General features: G+C 42.8%; 1 protein-coding gene across 3 annotated transcripts in view; it reads left to right on the forward strand.

Moving 5' to 3' along the window:
- PDE5A (phosphodiesterase 5A) overlaps positions 1-20,183 on the forward strand; it is a 144,400-nt gene that overhangs the window by 115,390 nt on the left and 8,827 nt on the right. For all 3 annotated transcript variants that reach the window (XM_084757814.1, XM_084757812.1, XM_084757813.1), the window contains exons 15-18: positions 2,960-3,047; positions 6,481-6,581; positions 8,069-8,146; positions 11,409-11,472. In XM_084757814.1, coding sequence (XP_084613940.1) covers positions 2,960-3,047; positions 6,481-6,581; positions 8,069-8,146; positions 11,409-11,472 — 331 coding nt within the window. The remainder of the gene's footprint in view (positions 1-2,959; positions 3,048-6,480; positions 6,582-8,068; positions 8,147-11,408; positions 11,473-20,183) is intronic.

Raw genomic sequence — 20,183 nt, forward strand, 5'->3', positions numbered from 1 at the left:
CCAATAACCATGCCAGACAGAGGAAAATGCCGAGAAAGAATGCGAGTCCATTGATGCTCACGGACATTAGCGTGGGAATAAAATTCCACAGTGGCAGTGGCTTAAATAGGTCCTTCTGATGTGGCTTCAAATAGCGGCGACATGAATACGTTGGTTTCCGTGATTTTTTTTTGTAAACAGGAAATCTGAGGCATTTTCACCCTCATGGCTTGATTCATGAAATTGTATTTTTAGAATGTAAGTAAAGACAAACACATTTTGGCATTTGTCTGTCTCAGAAGCCAAAAAAAAAAAAAAAAAAATCCTCTCTAATGCAAAGCAGCTCTTTCTGCCTCACCTAAAAATGGAAAGTGTGTTTGAATTTCCAACTGTTTTGCATTATATACACACATTGCATCTCCTGGGCCAGCTCCTCACTAGGAGAGCAAATAGACACTGTGTGGGGCCCCGCGGAACCATGACGGTGCAAGGCAATGAGAGGAAAGACTTGCACTCCATCCAGGTCTGTCATTTCTCTCATCATTGAGCAAGCGAGATACTCTATGTGAACATTTGGCCATCTAAACTGTCCCACGCAGAGATGCCCATAGTCTTGCAGTCTCAGCCTAGGTCCCTCTGAAACCCTAGTTGGAGATGAGTTGGTTATATGTAGCTTATTGGTGAATATGACCTCAAGGAGCAGGGAGAAAGGCCTGGAAAGAAGGATGGAGAGATACATTATCCTGATAGATGCACATTTGAGCAGCTGGTACTCAATTCTGCCGGAGGTGATTTGGGAGGAGAGCCAGAGTCCCTCAGCTTTAAGGCGGAAGGCGGGTATCTGTGAGTCCCCTCACCCTGTTAGTCAGCAGTGGGTCCCAGGCTCATCTGTGCTGCACTCCTGTGGGCACAGAGGAAAGGTACCCAGGGTGGGCCAAGACAAAGTAGAGAGCTTTCTGATTGGCACCTGCCTTCAAGCCTGATAAAGTGGGAAGGAAACACTGCATCAGTGGCCGAAGTTCCCAGTGCGTGTGAGGAATCCCATACAGTGCTTACACAGTCATGTGCAAAAGTAATAAGCCAGGTAGCACAGTGCCTGGCAAGTGGAAACTGTTACCACTGAGGAAAACAAAAGAGAGCAAAATCAAATGGCTGACAGTCTGATGGGGTGAAAGATTTGTAAGCCGCTAACATCTAGCTGAATACACTGATATTAATAAAGTAATGCTATAGCCTCTTAAGTTTCCAAGCTACCTGTGTTACATTTCTGTGAGTTGGTGACTTAGTTGGCTGACAGGTTCCCATCTTGTATCCTAGGCTGGCCTCTAACTAAAGCTCCTCCAGCCTCAGTTTCCCTAGTGCACCACCCTGCTCTCGTGCTGTGATCTTTCCTTCTTCTATAAGTGAGAATAACAGACACCTAGGAGCCTTTCTTTCTGTTATGCCTGAAGTGAACAGGGTTGGGGGGGGCGGTGACCATTGTTCTAACTTTAATATGGGAGAACAGAGGAATGGGGGGGTTCCATGGAAAGATGCAAAAGAGAGCTCTCACTGACACTCTTTATCATAGCCTGTTCTCATTACAGGCCACAACCCTGTCAGCCCCCACGTGATCCACCTCCTCAGAGAGCTCGCCTCTCCTTCCTTATGGCTGCCACCACTTTAACTGAGGCACTCTCACTTAAGCCACTCTAAGTGTCCCTCGGTGTCCTAACTGACCCCGGGTAGCCAGTCCACACATCACTGCAAACCCTTTCCAACAAATCCGTTCATGCACGTCGGTTTCATGGTCTGTTCGTTTTCTGAGGTTGAGCGTGGCTCCCGATCCACAGTACAGGTCATTAAGTTGGGGGGGGGGGGGTGAAGAAGAAGAGTAAATGAGGACTGGAAATGGTTATGCCAATCACAGCATTAAATCACAAGGCAGGGCTAGGCAGTGTCAACCCTCCCCAGTCTTCTTCTGCGGCTTCTGTTTTCCCACATCTGTCTCTGTTTCTCACTGTAACCATTTTTAAACAATTGTATCTTGTTAGCTCTGAGTAGCTTTTTTTTTTTAATGAAAAAAAAAAAGGAAAACAAAATACTAGTGAGGAAATAGCAAACCATTCATATTTTTTTTTAGCGCTGTATTCCTACCCATTTGAAGACCGAGGACTTATAGAATATCTCTTCGTATTTTGCAAAAAGTAGTAATAGAGGAGAGCGTGGGTTTTCACATGTGAAGGGTCGTGAGAAATGAAATGGAAGCCTCTTCCTGCCGAGCTTTAGAAGTTGTTTTGTGGCTACGGTCCCACACATACAGTAAACAGTGCAGTGCCCTCCCCCCACCCTCAATTTACCCGGCAGGAAGTCTTCACAGCTTCTCCCAAGTTCGGCCTAGAAAATGCTGCTGGCTGCCCTGCACTCAAACAACCCCTGTGACTCAGCATCCTCCTTCCTGCTTCCCTCCCTCTATCCCTCCCTCTTCCCCCCACCCCACTCCCGTCCAAGGCTGAGGACTTACTGCCCCCCTCCGTCTTGCTTGCTTGCCATCACATTGACCCCCATCTCACGGGTTCTTACATGCAGGCACACGGAGATAAGCTGGCCTTCAGCCTGAGCATTGTTGCAGAGGGAATAGCAACAGGGGTTTGCTGTAGGTTTGAAGTCAATTGCAACATTGCAACTGAAAAAACTTACAGTAGCAGGTGTTGTGGAGCGGGACCAGGCTGTGCCTAACCCTGACCTTATTCCTCACCTCGGTTGTTTTCCCGTTTCAAACCAGGGGAACTGTTCTTCCAACCAGCAGCAGCAGCCTTATTTGAAAACAGTTTGCGTCAGTACTTATTTCTGAGAGATTACCGCGCTCTCCTCGGCAGGGGAGAAAATTATTAGTTTGGTTAGTTTCAAGATCATTTCAGTTGATGATCATAATGAATTGGTGACGTGACATGTTTAGGAACTCTTTGCTTCCTTCTCTCTCCCCCGGAATGGCTCCCAGAAGCGAGCATCCGCTGGCACAGCTGTACTGCCACTCCATCATGGAGCACCATCATTTTGATCAGTGCTTGATGATTCTGAACAGCCCAGTAAGTACATCGTTTATTGTGAATTCTAAAAGAGAGCTTTGTAAATGCAGTTTTATTTTTAGGTTTTGGACTTATTCCCGGCATCATAAATTCTTGAGCATTCTCTATTCCTTTTTGGGTAAGGGAGGAATAGCACAAACGTTGACCTCTCTGCAGCTTCATCTCTCTGCACAGTGAGAGCTAGCTAGTGTTGCCCACAAGGGAAATCTGGTTACTGACCTTCGATTACTCCAAACTTGAAACCAAGCTGGTATCTTATGGCTCCTGCTTAACTTTTTTTTTTTTTTAAACAAATGCAGTCAGTATCTGTTTGTTCTTTTTTCCCTTTTGGCTGTGCTGGGATTGAACCTAAGGCTTTGCACCTGCTAAGCAGGAGCTTCTCCGCCCAGCTGTAACCCCAGCTCTCGGTTTCTTTGGCGCTTCCAGCTGCTCACAAGCTGTTTTGTTAAGGACTGAGAAAGCTGTTCGACACCCTGGATGATTGAATGTGTGTAAATGTAAGGAAATCATGTGATACAGTTTGCTAAGTGAACACACATTTAAGGTCATACATCGATATAATGCACATCACGTTGTTTTGTCTAATGAAACTGTTCATAGTTTTAATTTTTCTTACTGGATTATTATTTATTCACATTATTTGTTGTCTACCTGTGTTAATTTTATAAGGAAAAAAAAAAGGAAGAAAGATTTTATTAGTACCTTGAGCACAGTCACAGTGCATGGTACATAATCCCAGGCAATTACATCACAATATCTTTATATTTCCTGAAGTTGGGTCTAGTTTTTTCTTTGGATACCAGAGAACAAGGGAGTCACATTCCGGTCGCCATTATTAGGTCCAGCCATATAATATCCCATTCTCACATCACAAACCAGATTGGCCACTCCAGGATGACAGTGGACGCGGTGGGCCCATTCTTCCTTCGCTGCCCCCACCAGTGTGTCTGACTCTTTGCTGTGCGTGTCCTGTAGCCCTTCCTTACTCCCAAGCCTCTGCGTAGTTTCCTACCTTTGATCATTTCCCCTTGGCGGGGCAGCATTGCTGGCACCCACAGGAAGGGGATGCAGGCAGTCCTGATGAGACCTGATAGGTTGTGGCCATATGGTGGAGGAGGTAGCCCCGCCCCCCATCAGAGGTCTACCTTTCCAGTCAGAGAACAAGAATAGGCAAGAAAACGGTCTGACCATTAACAGACTGTCGTTGTTGAGTGTCCCACTCTTTGTACCTGGTGGGCGATGGTGATTTTTCCCATCATCCCTGCAGAACACCCGCATTGTAGGGATGCCCCACAACCACTACAGAGTGGCCAGCCGATGCCGTCTTGCCTTTCAGATTTCTTGGACAGGATGTATCACAAGTCCATTCGAGTCCCATCTCCCCCACTGAACATAGGGGACATACACAGGGTCTCTCTCTCCTCCTTGAGGCAAAGAGAATTCTTATCTCTTCCCTAATACTTCAGTGTGAAGTATGCAACTTGAGGCACAGCTCGGGAGGTGAGTGCGTTTTGCATGCGGAAGGCTCTAGGTTGGATCCCCCAACACTGTCCAGGTAAAAAAGTCATATAATCTGTTCTGGCTGCTTCCTCAGAAAGCTGACCTAAGTTATAAGAACTGTCTATAAATTCTTTCTTTGTAAGCACAATTAAATAAAATTTAAAAAGCCAGACTGTGCTCTTCAAAGAAAACCTGAGGCTGCAGAATCAAAAAGACATTTCAATTTCCCCTGGAAGTTGTTTTATTTTAAAAACAAGTAAAGGCTTCAGAAGTTTCCTGAATGGTTTCATCTGGCCTAAAGCTAAAATGATGAACTATTTAAAAATAATGACTGTGGCTGTAATTATGGTTTCTGGTCATTCATTTGATCCATGGTAGGTTCAGAATCTCATCCCCATAATCACTGTCTTCGCCCCCAGCTGAGCAAACCGGCCCTTCCCTGACTCCATTCTCGGCTCCAGCTCTCCTCTCCACAGCTCCGTGTGCGTTCTTGTCTCTGAGACCTAGAAAGCCATATGATTCAGTTTGCAAGTGTTTTGAGGAGATTTGGAGGGGCTGAGCTGTGTGCTCTGTTTAGTTCAGGATCAAAGAGCCACTCTGCTTTAAATTATAGACAAAAAAAAAATACAAGATGTTACGTAACAAAAACATTCAGCGGGGCGCGGTGGCGCACGCCTGTAATCCCAGCACTCAGGAGACAGAGCCAGGTGGATCACTGTGAGTTCGAGGCCAGCCTGGTCTACAAAGTGAGTCCAGGACAGCCAAGGCTACACAGAGAAACCCTGTCACAAAAAACCAAAACCCCAGAAACAAACAAACAAACAAAACAAAACAACAAAACCCCTTCAGTCATGTGTCCACATAGGTTGTCTCCATTGCCCCCCATGCTTTTCTTAGAAGAATATTTACAAATATGGGAAACACGGCCTACAAAAATTCCTGCACTAATAGTCCTAGTTCGTGGAAAAATTAGCATGATTCTTTTTATTATTCTCTTGGGGGAGCTTGTAATATAATTACATCATTTCATTTTTTTCTTTCCTTCCTCCCAACCTTCCCATCTACCCCTTCCTCCTCTTTTTCAAATTCATGGCTTTTTACCCCATTAACTATTGGTGTGTGTGTGTGTGTGTGTGTGTGTGTGTGTGTGTGTCTGTGCGCGCGTGTGTGCGTGCGCGCGTTCGTTCCTAGATATGTAAATACAACCTATTCAGTCTGTATAATGTCACTTGCATGTAAGGTTTCCGGTTGACCATTTGGTATTGAATAACCAGTTGCTGTGCTCTGCCCTGGGGAGGGCTGTGCTCGCCTCCTCTCCACATATGGATTACTCCCCTTTAAGCATCCCTGGCAGACCTTTGACCTCATGCTCTCTTAGCTCACCGACTAGTAAGCACTTTGGCTTAAGCCTGCTGCTAAACCACACATATCGTTGTGTTCATAACGACCGGTACAGCTCTCAGTAAGGTCTATAAATGTGAGCCAGAAGTGGTACCAAGTTCGTTACAGGAGCCACAGGCGAGTGACTTTTTACTAATCAAATATCTAAAAGCTTCCCACGCCATTCCTCGTGTTCATTAATACAATCTTGAGTTTTCAGAGTGTCACGTGCTGTTATATTATGGCAATTAACCTGCCCAAGGGAAAAGGACACACTTAGTTGTTAGATTTCAATTCAGCCTCAAGGAGTTTATGCGTTGGAACCACACGTGTACGGAGGCGGGGATGATGCCACATGGCTGTTTTTATTGTATCTGAGAGGGCAGTGCAAGGTGCAATGAACAGGAATCATACTACTTCATAGCTTATACTTTTAAAAAAGCAGGCTCAGAGTACGAGGCGTGTGTCTATGTCATACAACTGTGTCTTCTGAATTTGTTCCTGACAGCAGCTCCTGCGGGGGAATACTAACAATGCTTTTCTTTTTCTAAAGGGTAACCAGATACTCAGTGGCCTCTCCATTGAAGAATATAAGACCACACTGAAAATGATCAAGCAAGCAATTTTAGCCACAGACCTAGCACTGTACATTAAGTAAGTTTTAAGAAGCGACGCCCTCCACAGTAGGTCTTGACAACATTTTTTTCATGTCCACACTGGGAAATCTTTATAAAAGCTGTTACCAGACTGGTTGTATTTCAACACGGGCAGTCAAAAGAGTCTACTCCTGTGTTCACATTGCTGCAAACGGTAGCACGGGGTATGCATGATGCTCTTCTGTGGCTGTGTCTCTGAAACTGCCCTGGGGCATCATGGCGGGTTATCCAGTCTAAGCCTTCTAAGGGATGCTGGTTTTCCTCCTTTCCCTCACTGGCCATTCTCTCCCCATTGATGCTTCTTTTATGTTGCCACCAAGCCTAAGGGGGGACAGGCAAAGAACATTGAAAATAATCCTTGTTTCTTTTCACTTGACTTTTGCGGGAGACTGTTAGTGGAGAGCTGTGCCGTCGTCCTAACGGAAGACAGTGCTGTTTCTGGTTGGGCTTTTCATGATTATTGGGCCCTTCTAAAAGCTAAGAAATGCTCGCCAGTGTTTGGACAGCCGTAGGTTCCCATCTGTAGATTGCCACCTCCGATTCACGTGTGGAGTCACACGTCCTGGCCTTTCCTCTCAGTGTCCATCTCTTTCCCTGGACACGGGAGTCACAACCACACTGTTAGTCTCTCCTGTGAGAAATTAAAAGACTACAATAGCCACACACAAAGTTAGGCCACATACCCAGTGCCCGGTGTCTCCTAATGTGCGTGTCTCTGCTTCACTGAGCTTTTGAGTCGGTTTACGGCGAGTCAGAAGAGAAGGAGATGCAACAGACTTCAGATTGATGAGAAGTCATTTCAGAATAGTGGTCATCAAGTCACGAAGATCTTGAAAACTATCATGGTCTGCACAGGCTTCCCATTTTTATGCCGTGTGGGGCTCTCCTCTGTGTGTGGATCTCACTCCCACTTTTGTTAGTCAATCATACACGGTCTGATTTATCTTGTAAGTTTATCTTTTGATTGGTCTTGTTGATGTTGGGCACATAGGAGGTATTTCCTAGGCACTGGTGACTCTTCTGTCCATGGAATGAAATACTATTTAAAACTTGCTCTTTGCTTCCAAAGCATTTCACATCTTTCTTTTCTGTACCAAGATATGGCTGGGTTGGAGACCTTAGACCCCCCCTACCCCACGCACTTAGGAGGTCTTAAATCATTCTTGCCATCAAATTTGAGCTCACACTATTCTGGGTGTGTGTGTGTGTGTGTATGTGTGTGTGTTTAATAAAAACTATTCCTGAGTTGAAACTGCCATTATTTGTGATCAGGAGTTAAAAACAATGTGCCTTTAAAAAAAATATCCTTTGAAAGTAAAGCGGGAGAGTGGAGGTAGAGTATTGAGTGCTGATGAAGCTTTGGTGTTGGGTTCTGAGATGGGAAAAATGCAGATTTGCAAGTCCGTCCTTCCCAAGTCATGTAGAGCAAGGAGGAAGAGCCTGAGGTCTCACCATAACCACCATACTTTTCTTTTTTTTTTAAAGGAGACGAGGAGAATTTTTTGAACTTATAAGAAAAAATCAATTCAATTTTGACGATCCTCTTCAAAAGGAGTTGTTTCTGTAAGTTGGCTTTACTGTCCGAGCGTGCCTTGCTACCCAGTTAATTTTCTCTGATCGGTTGTTAATTGTTATATATAATGACTTTTGAAGTTGTCAGCTGCTCTAAAGTGTAGTATGAAGGGATGGATGTGGTCATTGGCAGGTTAAAGGAAATAGATTGTTGCTTTGCTGAAGACAAGTGGGTACAATGGAGAAGTGAAGCGTTGATGGCTCAAGGATTAGCCTTTTGCTTCGTTTCTAGCCTCCTTTGGAATGGAAAAGCAAAACCTAACACCCTATAGGTTGTGAGAACAAGCGGGGGTGGGGGTGGGGGGGGCAGAGGCTGCAAAGTACCCACTTCTCTTGTGCCACAGCACAGCAGTGCTTCCTAGTGAACCCTTCAGGATGACTGCTCCTCATCTTCAGTCCACGGATTCCTTCCTCCTCCTGTCTCTGTGGCTGCTTGCCACCGTCTTTGCCATGGCAATAACTTGTATCAGTAAAACAGAACCAGAAAACCACTGTAAGTTGGCTTTGAGTCAGTTTAAGGTGCACTTGGAAGGATGAAGGAAAATGATTACCACAGGTTCAGTGCCACGCAGGGCTATAAATGTTGATGCCCTGTCTTAAACAATAAAACAAAACAAAACAAAAGCCAACGACTAAAGGTACTGTAGGATTACAGATGGTGTTGGCGTCAACATCTCTTTAAAGCAACTGAGATGGCTTAGCCTGCAACACAAATAGGCCAACTAAAAGGAAACAACTTGTAAGTACCTCGCTGCCTGTTTGTATAGTCATGCTTTCCTTATCACCAACCTTTCTTTCAGAGTAGTGCCTTAGAAATGTGTGGGCCTGCTCCTGTGACTAATGTGCGTGCTATAATAACAAAGAGAGAGATACCACAACGCTCCAAGTTTGAGCCAGTTTTCTCTTTCACAGATAGGTTTATAATCAAGACCCTATGGTCAGTCACCGTTGGCAGGCACAGTTATCTTGGCAAGTATGGTTGAAATCCTTCATGGCAGTGAGTTCCAACCGTGATTAAAAATACGTCCAGCCAAAGGTCTAATATCCAAAATATATAAAGAACTCAAGAAATTAAATACCACCAAACCAAATAACCCAATCGAGAAATGGGGCATGGAACTAAACAGAGAATTCTCAACAGAGGAATATCAAATGGCTGAGAAACACTTAAAGAAATGCTCAACCTCCTTAATCATCAGGGAAATGCAAATCAAAACAACTCTGAGATTCCATCTTACACCCATCAGGATGGCTAAGATCAAAAATTCAAGCGACACCACATGCTGGCGAGGATGTGGGGAGAGAGGAACACTCCTTCATTGCTGGTGGGAATGCAAACTAGTACAACCACTTTGGAAATCTATCTGGTGCTATCTCAGAAAAATGGGAATAGGACTTCCTCAAGACCCAGCTATTCCACTCCTTGGAATATACCCAGAAGATGCTCCAGCACACAGCAAGAAAATTTGCTCAACCATGTTCATAGCAGCCTTATTCATAATAGCCAGAACATGGAAACAGCCTAAGTGTCCTTCAATAGAAGAATGGATAAAGAAACTGTGGTACATATACACTATGGAATACTATTCAGCTATTAAAAACAAGGAATTCCCGAAATTTGTGGATAAATGGATTGAGCTAGAAATGATCATAATGAGTGAGTTAACCCAGAAGCAGAAAGACTCAAATGGTATATACTCACTTATATCTGCATATTAGCCCAACGGGCATGTCCCACGAAAGCCTTCACTTACCAGGAAATTGAGACAGAGGGGAGGACATTCTAGTGGGACTCTAGATGAGAGAATCATGGGAGAAAGGCAAAGTAGAAGGACCCAGACGGTCCTAGAAGCCTCCAAGTAGAACATTATGATAGGCAGATTTGGGCACAGGGGTCCCGCTCAAACTAAGGCACCAGCCAAGGACAATACAGGCGGTAAACCTTAAGCCCCTACACAGATCTAGCCAATGGACAGAACACTCCCCACAGTAGAGTGGAGAGTGGGATATGACTTTCTCACATACTCTGGTGCCTCACCTTTGACCATGTCCCCTGGACGGGGAGACCTGGTGGCACTCAGAGGAAGGACAGCAAGTTACCAAGAAGAGACTTGATACCCTATGAGCATATAGAGGGGGAGGTAATCCCCCTCAGGAACCGTCATAGGGGAGGGGAATAAGGGGAAATTGGGAGGGAGGGAAGAATGGGAGGATACAAGGGATGGGATAACCATTGAGATGTAACAAGAATAAATTAATAAAGGAGGAAAAAAAATTTAAAAAAAATACGTCCAGCGCCTTCATTCCTGTAGGAGAGTTAGAATAACAGAAAATATGGCAGCAATAGCCTCCCGTGGTTCCAGGCTGAATATCTCTAAAGGGACAAATGATATTTTACCGCGATTGTTTGTTTTGCAAGAATTGCCTTTTTGTCTGTTTTCCCCCCAAACAATGTAAAGAGACTGTTAAATACACATTTGAAAATAATTCAGGGAAGGACAGCTGAAGTCGGACATTGAGCTTAGGCATGTAGCTCAGGCTGGTAGAACGCTTTTGGAACAATCCGCAGAGTTTGGGTTCAGTCCTTAGCCGAGCATAACACAGGTGAGGTGGCCACACCTCCAAACCCAGAATTTTGGTGGTGTATCATTCTAGGCTGTATAGGAAAGTGGAGGTCCTCTCAGAGTGGGTGAGAGCCTCCCCATCCCCCACGAGGTAATTTTCACAGCTGTGTTGTTCTATTCCAAGGCACATTGTTAATAGCCTGGGGACTGTTCCCACTGCTCTAACCAGAGGAGGGCTAACAACATCACCCCCTTTTTCCTTTTCTCTGATGGGGAAAAAGACCCTCTAGCATATACTGCTGTCTTGAAAGTGTTATTACATAGACAGCCCTGCAGGGGGCGCGTGAATTAAGGTGGCTCACTATAAATAAACAGGTCTGTCCTCATTAGGACGTTTAAAGTTATCCTTGTGGTTAGTCAGTGTGGTTTCATCTCACTATCAGTGTGGAAAAGCTAGTGATACCAAGCAAGTTTTTACCCCAAGGACAAAGTAACTCACAGGGCAACCAAAACAGCGAGGCAGCATCCCAGTCACGACAGCCAGGTTCTCGGAATAAATTGTTTCTCCTCTGTTGTTTTTAAAATTTGGGTCTTCTGTTTTTAAGTGATTTCAATTTAATATTTTACAAGTAAAAACTTCACTGAGGATAAATATTCACAGATTTGGGGGTTTCTTTCTCCCATAACAGAGCAATGCTGATGACTGCCTGTGACCTCTCTGCGATTACTAAGCCCTGGCCTATTCAACAACGGGTACGTTGCTCAGTGGTGATCTAAGCAGAACAAAAAAGTCAAAATAAGAAAAGTCGCTTCACGTAAAGGTAGCCTTGGAAGTAAACAGACTTCGATTTGTTTTTGTATAAGATGGAGGGGCACACCTCATAACGTTGCTTTAATGATTAAATGGCAATGCTTCACACAAGGTACGTTTCACTGCAGCTACCTCTTCCACCTCAGCTGGGGTGAAGATAGCAATGTCACAGGGGCACTGCTGTTTTTCATCACAAGTAGCAGCAGCATTCACTGTTTGTATTCTTATTCTTTCACGCCTCTAAAAACAGCAGTAGGTGGAAAACACTGCCAAGTTCAGCTGCCAGCTTGGGGTGGACCCTGGCCTCCACCTCCATCAGGAATGGAGCCTGATGAGCCCTTCAGAAGTTCTTATATTGTTTAGGATGGTTTTAGCTATGCTAGGGCTTGCTTTTTGTATTTCCTTATGAAGTTTAATATTATTTCTTCAATTCCTGTGAAGAATAGTGGTGGAATTATGTTGAAATCTATTGACCACTTCGATAGGTGGCCATTTCCCCAATATTAATTCTAACAATCTGTAACCATAGGAAGTCTTTCCATCTTCTGGTATCTTCTTCCATTTCTTCATTCTGTGTCTTGAATTTTTTTTACTATATAAGTATTTCACTTCCTTAATTTATTTAAATAATTTTTAAAAGTTTTTAAGAGTGAAATTGTTGGCAGGCATAGTGGAACAGGCCTTTAATCCCAGCACTTAGGAGGCAGAGGCAGAGGCAGAGGCAGAGGCAGAGGCAGGTGGATCACTGTGAGTTCGAGGCCAGCCTGGTCTACAAAGGGACTCCAGGACAGCCGAAGCTTACACAGAGAAACCCTGTCTCGAGGGGAGGAGGGACAGAATTGTTTTTCTTTTTTCTTTCTTTGTATATTTGCTGTTGGTATTTTTTTAAAAACTACTGATTTGTGTGTTAATTTTGTATACTGCTCCTTTACTGAGTGTATTTATCAGCTTTCTGTTAGAGTAGTTAGAGTTTTCTCTGTATGGAACTACATCATCTGCAGATAAAGATACTTTAACTTTGTTTTTGCTATTTATATCCCTTTTACCTCCTTCTTCTGTCTTATTGCTCTAATTAAGATGTCAAGCACTCTATTTGATAGGAGTGGAGAGAGTACACATCCTTGTCTTAATCCTAAATGCTTAAATCCTTAATCCTTAAACGCTTTCAGTTTCTCTCCATTAGAATGATGTTTGCTGTGGGTTTATTGTACGTTTTCTGTATTATGTTGTAATATGTCTCTCGTATCTCTACTTTCTTTGGGACATTATCGTGAAAGTATATCATACTTGGTTGAAAACTTTTTCTGCAACTAAGACATTTGCGTGATTTCTGTCCTTGAGTCTACTTATATGTGGATTACATTTACTAATTTATACATACTGAACCATCCCTGCATCATTTGGATCAATCTAGCTTGCTCATGGTGGATAATCTTTCTGATGTGTTTTTGAATTGGGTTTGCAAGTTTTCATTGAGAATTTACATACTGGCCTGTGGTTGAATCTTTGTGTGGTATTGGTATCAAGGTAATACTGATTTTATTTTTTAAAAATAGAAATAATCCTTCCACTTCTATTTTACAGAATAATTTGAGAGGTATTGATGTTAGTTGTTCTTTTAATATATGGTAGAAATCTTTTCTGAATCTGTATGGCTGTGAGATTTTTTTACTTGGGAATTTTTTAAAATTACTGTTTCAATATCATTGGATATTATGGGCCTATTTAAGTTCTTTACCTCATCTCAATTGAACATTGTTAGATCATATCTGTCCAGAGAGCCATCCGATTCTTGTAGGTTTTCCTGTTTGGTAGAATACAGATTTTAACGTATGGGCTTATAATTCTCTGAATTTCCTTAGTGTCTATTGTAATGTCTCCCATTTCGTCTTTAATCTTTTTTTTTTCCATTTTAAAATTAGAGTTATTTTATCTGCCTGAATGTTTTGCCTCCATGTATGCACCATGTGCGTGTCTGGTGCTCTTGGAATCAGAAGAGGATGTCAGATCTCTTGGAACTGATGTTGCAGGTGGCTGTGAGCCGTCATGTGGGTGCTGGGAACCAAATTGGTCTTCTGCAGGAGTAGCGGCTGCTCTTAAGCATTGAGCTGTCTCCAGCCTCCTGTTCTCTCATTTCATGCTTTGGGTGCCCTCTGGTTGTGTGTCAGTTTGGCTAAAGGTTTCTCATATTCTAAGGGGTTTGTTTGTTTGTTGTTGTTGTTTTAAGGCCCAACTCTTCATTTCACTGATTCTTTGTATTCTATTTTAAATTTTTATTTCATTAACTTCAGCCCTGGGTTTGATTCTTTCTTCCCATCTGCTCTTTTTAGGTGTCATTTGTTACTTTTTTAAAAAAGCTTTTGGGTGTATAATTAAGTCATTGATATGAAATTTCCCCAGGTCTTTTTATGTAGGCACTTAATGCTATACACTTGGTGTGGCATTCATGTATTTCCATACATTTCAGTATGCTGTATTTTCATTTCCATTCTATGTAGGGAATTTTCAATTTCCTTTGATTTCTTCTTCATCTGATCGTTATTTATTAGTGTGTGTGTTTTCCCAATTTGTATACTATTCGCCCATTCTGTTGTTGATATCAGGCTTTATTATTTTGTGTTTAAGCAAGATGAAAGATGTCATTTAGTTTTTCTTATAGTTTTAAAGACTTGTTTTGTGTCCTAATATGTGGTCAGTTTTGGAGAAAGTTCCATGGGCTGCTGTGAAAAGGATGCATTTATCTTCAGGACTGGTGTTCTGTAAATGTCTGATTTGATTTATGATGTCATTTAACTCTAAAGTCTCTCTGTTTAATTTCTGTCCACATGACCTGCCTATGGGGGAGAGTATTAAAATCACCCACTGTCACTGTGGTGGGGTCAATCTATGATGTTAAATCTAAAAATGGCTCTTTTATGAAGTTAGGTTTCCATGTGTTTGGCACGTACAAGTTTAGGATTATAATATCCTGTTGGTGGATTTTTCCTTTAACACATATGAAATGTCTTGCCTACCTCCTCTTGACTAGCTTTGGTTTGATGTCTGTGCCTGCTTGTTTCTTAGTTCTATTTTTTAGACTAAAATTTTCCATTCTTTTACTCTATGGTGGTATCTGTCCTTGATAGTAGGGTGTGTTTCTTGCAGGCAACATAAAGATGGATTTCTTTTTTTCTAATCCATTTTGTTTGTTTGTGCTATGCCTTTTTATTGAGGAACCAAGACTATTAATATTAAGTTACTAGTGAACAGTGTTTTTTAATTACTGTTATTTTGTTGTAGTGGTGTAGCTTTTTATGCCTTTTTTGGTTAACTGTTGGTGAATCATTTATTCCTTGTATCTATTTGGGAGTTTTAAATCTTATCGTCAGACTTTAGCCAGACACAAAATCTGTATGTGATGGCTGATCTTGGTTGTCAACCTGACTGCATCTGGAGTCACCTAAAACCTAAACAACTAGGAGTACCTTCAAAGGATTGTCTCGATCTGACCATTAGAGATGGGAAGATTTACCCTAAATCTGATCATTCAACGTAAAAAAGCATACCCTAAATCCAAGCCACACCTTCTGGCGGCAGACCAGATAAAAGGACATGGAAAAAGGAAGCTTTTGTTTTTTGCCTGCTTGGCTGCCTCACTCTGGCTGGCAAGTTCATCTCTCCCGCTGTTGAAGCTCTTCACTGGCATTACGACCTGCTTCAGGGTTCCAACAAAGACCAAAGATCAGCTGGGTCAGCCCTGTGATCGAACAACTACTGAATTCTTGGGAAACAGCCACTGTCAGACATCTTGCAGCACAACCTGTAGGCCACTCTTAATAAGTACTATCTTAATATATTAGTACATTTAAATATATATAATATACATTATTTATACATGTTAGTACATACATATTATATACACATTAACATTAATGTATAATATATGTATATGAATATATATGGATATGCATTCCATCAATTCTCTGCCTCCAAGGAAACCTGACTAGTACAGATTGTGGTACCAGGAGTGGTTCTACAGAAAGATAATTGTAAGTATGGATTTTTAAGAGTCTGAAACTTGCTGCCACCTTCAGTTACTGGAACCTCCTAGAAGCTCTGCTATGAACAAATCCATGCTATGAACTATTTGAGGAATGTGCCGAGATAAATACATTTGCTTATTCTGCCTGACCTATTGGGAAGAGCAAGGAATTTAGTGACTCTGTGCATAAAACTTTGGCAATTTGTAGAAAAATAAGGAAAATAACACGGTAGTTTCTTTGCTTCTAATATATCTGTGTATATTAACAAAAGAGAGAGAGAAAAAAAGAACTTCGTGATAAAAGTAACCACCTTCTAGCATCTCAGTACACAGTGACAAGGAAAACAACGAAGTCTATGATGCAGAGCTCCAGATGCTTGTGAGCAGCCTAAAGGTTTCCAAGTGTGCCCTGGACGAGAGTCTTCTCTCCAGCAGCCGCAGAACTTATGATGCAGAAAATCAAACCGAAGCCCTCATTATAAGCATGGCTGAATTACAATGAAAAGCCAAGTCCCGGTCACAGGGTGTCATCGGTCACAGGACAGGCACTGACTGGTAAGGAATCGGATCCTGTAACTTGGGATGGAGATGTGTAGGATTTGAACTCTCAGCTTCTGAAGGGCTTATCTCAGTGGAGAAAGCAATCTGTCTACCTCTAGCGGAGGATGCACGTCTCCCCTGACACTGCAGAGTGTCCTATTGCCCTCTCTGCCATTGCCTGAGGGAATGGATCCTTCTTTGTCTCTGAATCAGCAGTGACTTTCCCTGAAGCCGGTGGCAGGCAAAACAATTCTGATGCCCCTCAGGGCCCAACAGTATTTGCCTTTAGACCTACCACCAGACCTAAGGCTAAACAGGCTCCTTGAGGGGAGGTAGAAAGTGCAGTTGGTGAGGAGGAACAGTATACCACAGAAGAGCTTATGAGTTTACTAACTGATTCAAGCAGAAGTCTGGGGACTCTTATGTGGGAAAGATTTTAAGGGTATGGGCTAATGGTGGAAGGCACATATATACTAGAAAGGCTTAGTTTGTTGATAGGGGGCCTCTGAGTCGAGGTTTAATAACACAGTTTTTGGTCCACTATATCGATGACATTATGCTGATTGGGCTAAGGGAAGGTTAGGTAGCAACCACTTTTGACAAAACATATGCACATTAGAGGATGGAGAAGAAATCCAACCAAATTTCTAGGGCCTTCTATCCCAGTGAAAATTTTATGAGCCCAGGGATGCAGGCCATGCAGAGATATTCCTCCTTCTAAGGCGAAGGATGAGTTATTGTACCTGGCCCCTCCCACCACCAAGAAAGAAGCACAGTGTTTAGTGGGCCTGTTTGGATTCTGGAGACAGCACATTCCTCACTTGATGTGTGACTTTGGTCCATATACTGAGTGGCAAGGAAAGGCGCTAGGTGTGAGTGGGGCCTGGAACAGGAGAAGGCTCTCCCAGCAAGTCCAAGCTGCTGTGCAGACTGCTCTACCTCTTGGACCACATGATCCAGCTGACCCGATGGCCCTTCAGGTGTCAGTGGGTCATAGGGATGCTGTTTGGAGCCTGTGACGGATGACTGGCTGAATCACAGAGGAGAGCTCTGTTTCTCTAGAGGAAGCTGACTAGTACACTCCGAACATCTCAGTGAACTTCTGTACAGTTAAGAGTGTTCATTCCAAAAGTGTGGAGCTTCACGTTAAGTTTTATACACTCGTTATCAGTTATATTTTTGTGCATGTATCCAGCAGCCAAAAGGGAAAGAAAAAAAGAAAGGAAGGAAACAAAAATAATAATAATAATCAAAGACAAATTTGATGGAACTAGAAAATCAATAGCCAAGGCAATTCTAAGGAGTAAGCGTACTTCCAGGAGTATCACAACCTAACTGCAAATTATGTTACGGAGCTATAGTGATCAAGACTGCCTGGTACTGCCGTAAGAATCGACAGGGCTGGAGAGATGGTCAGCGCTTGCCGCTCTCCAGAGGATCAGTTACCAGCATCCACATAGCAGCTTACAGCTCTCTGCAGCTCCAGTCCCAGGGGATCTGATGGCCCCTTCTCAACTCTGCAGGCCCTGAGTCTGCATGTGGTGTACATACATAAATGCAGGCAGAACACCCATACATGTAATATTTTTAAAAGTATTTTTAAATTTTAAATTAAATAAAGTAATATTTAAAACTGTCTAGTTACTCCAATGGAATGGATAAGAGGACCCAGAAATAAAATGCACAGCTATGCTCACTTGAGTTTTCACAAAGGGTAAGAAACATGCATTTGGGGTACGGGGGGCGGGTCAGGGAGGAAGGTAGTCTGTTCAACAAGTGCTACTGACAAAGTCTGCTGCCCACCTTCAGAAGAATGAAGTAAATCATATCTTTCAACACTTGTCTAAAGCCAACTCAAAATAGATCAAAGGCTTTAATGTAAGTCCCCAAATACAGAGACTGCTACATGAAACCTCCTCATGACAGGAAATACTCCTCAAGACAGTGGGGACTTCTACCGCACAGAGCCTGGCCCCAAGCATCACCAGCAACTACATGGGCCTGTTTGAAATGAAAAGGGTTCTGCACAGCAAAGGAAACTACCAGCAGAGCAGACAGACAGTACCCAGAATGGGAGAGGGTCTGTACCAGTGATGGTCAATAACTATTTTTCAAAGTGTTCAATATCCCTAGCCATCAAACAGATGCAAATTAAAACAATTTTTGAGATACCATCTTACCTCAGAATGGTTCTCATCAACAAATTTAACAACAAATGTTGGTGACAATATGGAGTATGGAGGGGGGGCGGGGGGAGCCATTATTCACTGCTGGTGGGGGTGCAAGTTAGTACAGCCATTATGGGAGTTAGTTTGGAGGTTCTTCCAAAACTTAAAAGTAGAACTATCATTTGACCCACATGCCTGGGCATATAGTCATAGGACTGTGTAGCATATCGCAGAGATGTTTGCGTACTCACGTTTATTGCTGCTTTGTTCCCTATAGCAAATGATAAGCAATCAACGTAGTTGTCTATCAGCAGATGAGCAGGTCATGAAAATATGGTACAAATATAAACTGGAGTTACTGTCAGCTCTAAAGAAAAATGAAATCACAACAGTTTCATGAAAATGAATGGCCTTGGAGTGTATAATGTTAAGCCAGGCCACACGGTCTCAGAAAGAAAAGCTAAAACTATGTTCTCCCTCATATGTGGATCCCAGCCTATAATGTATAGACGCAGATATGGATATAGATGATACAAATATATATGTGTAGATGTAAACAAATGTTCATGTAGATACAGTATACTGTAAAAGAGAACAAGAAAGAGTCAATGTTAGGTGATGGACGAAATTCAAGTAATGAGCACATGAGTCACAAAGGGACACTAACACAATTTGGAGCATCCATGGCTCCATCAAGACATGACTAGTTGAACTACAGAGCAAGAAAATGGGCACATGTCCCCTGGAGGGGGAGACCTGGTGGCACTCAGAGGAATGACAGGAGGTTACCAAGAAGAGACTTGATACCCTATGATCATATAGAGGGGGAGGTAATCCCCCTCAGGAACAGTCATAGGGGAGGGGAATAAGGGGAAATTGGGAGGGAGGGAAGAATGGGAGGATACAAGGGATGGGATAACCATTGAGATGTAACAAGAATAAATTAATAAAGGAGGGAAAAAAAAAGGAAAAAAAAAAAAAGAAAATAAAATGGGCACAGACAGCCTTGTTACCATGAAAGCAAGGAACTTACTAGAAAGTACTAGAGTTGTGTTAAGAGAACAGAGACCTGGTCCAGAAGCTTGCACTGGCAAAATGGAAGAAGCTGCCTCCAGAAGGACTGCAACACACAGAGATGTTTAAACCCCCAAAATTCAAATAATAAAAGTATTAGCAAAACGGAAACCTTCTAGTGTCGCCTTTGATAGATGCTTGCAAATCAAGTGGGTTTTTAATGGGTACACTGGGACGAAACTTGTTTTATTAAATATGAATTACACCGAAGCATAATCAAATAATTGATATGGGAAACTTTCTCAGTATTGAAACTAATACAACAAACCTAAAAAATGTTGCCTTTGACCGCCACCCTTGTGGAAGCCTCCAAATAAATGGACGCCAGAAAACATCGATAATTATGACTATCACAAAAAGAGGGACAGACTTCATATAATTAGCCACTACTGCCTAAGGAGCCAGGCTAAGAAGAAAATGAGCTAGTTTAGCTGAGCCTTGAGAAAGCTGTCAGTGGCATTACAAGAATGTGGTCTGTGGAATCCAGACTCTGAGAAACTATAAGGTAAACAAACCAGAATGCTCAACAACAACGGAAATTGCAAGAAAAGGTCAAAGAGAGATTACAAGAAACCTAAAGGGCCTGTCAACCAGTTGCAATACAGCATTCGGTGCTGTTTTTCACGCATCTTTTTATGGTTGGTGCTTTAGAACGTAGAGTTGGCTGTGACATTGTGTCTCCTAGGAATGCCAGGTCTCATCAACATGACTGCCCAGATGTTAGCTGAACAAGGATGACCCCAATAGGCTTGATAACACGGTTGGGGGGAAAGCTCACAAGGCCTCAAGCCTTCACTGCAGGTGACTAAAGAGTGTAGGGGGGCAGGGCGGGGGACAGAAGAAACGATTT

The sequence above is a fragment of the Acomys minous genome (assembly GCF_964271855.1).
Source record: "Acomys minous genome assembly, chromosome: 14".
Taxonomy (NCBI): Eukaryota; Metazoa; Chordata; class Mammalia; order Rodentia; family Muridae; genus Acomys; species Acomys minous.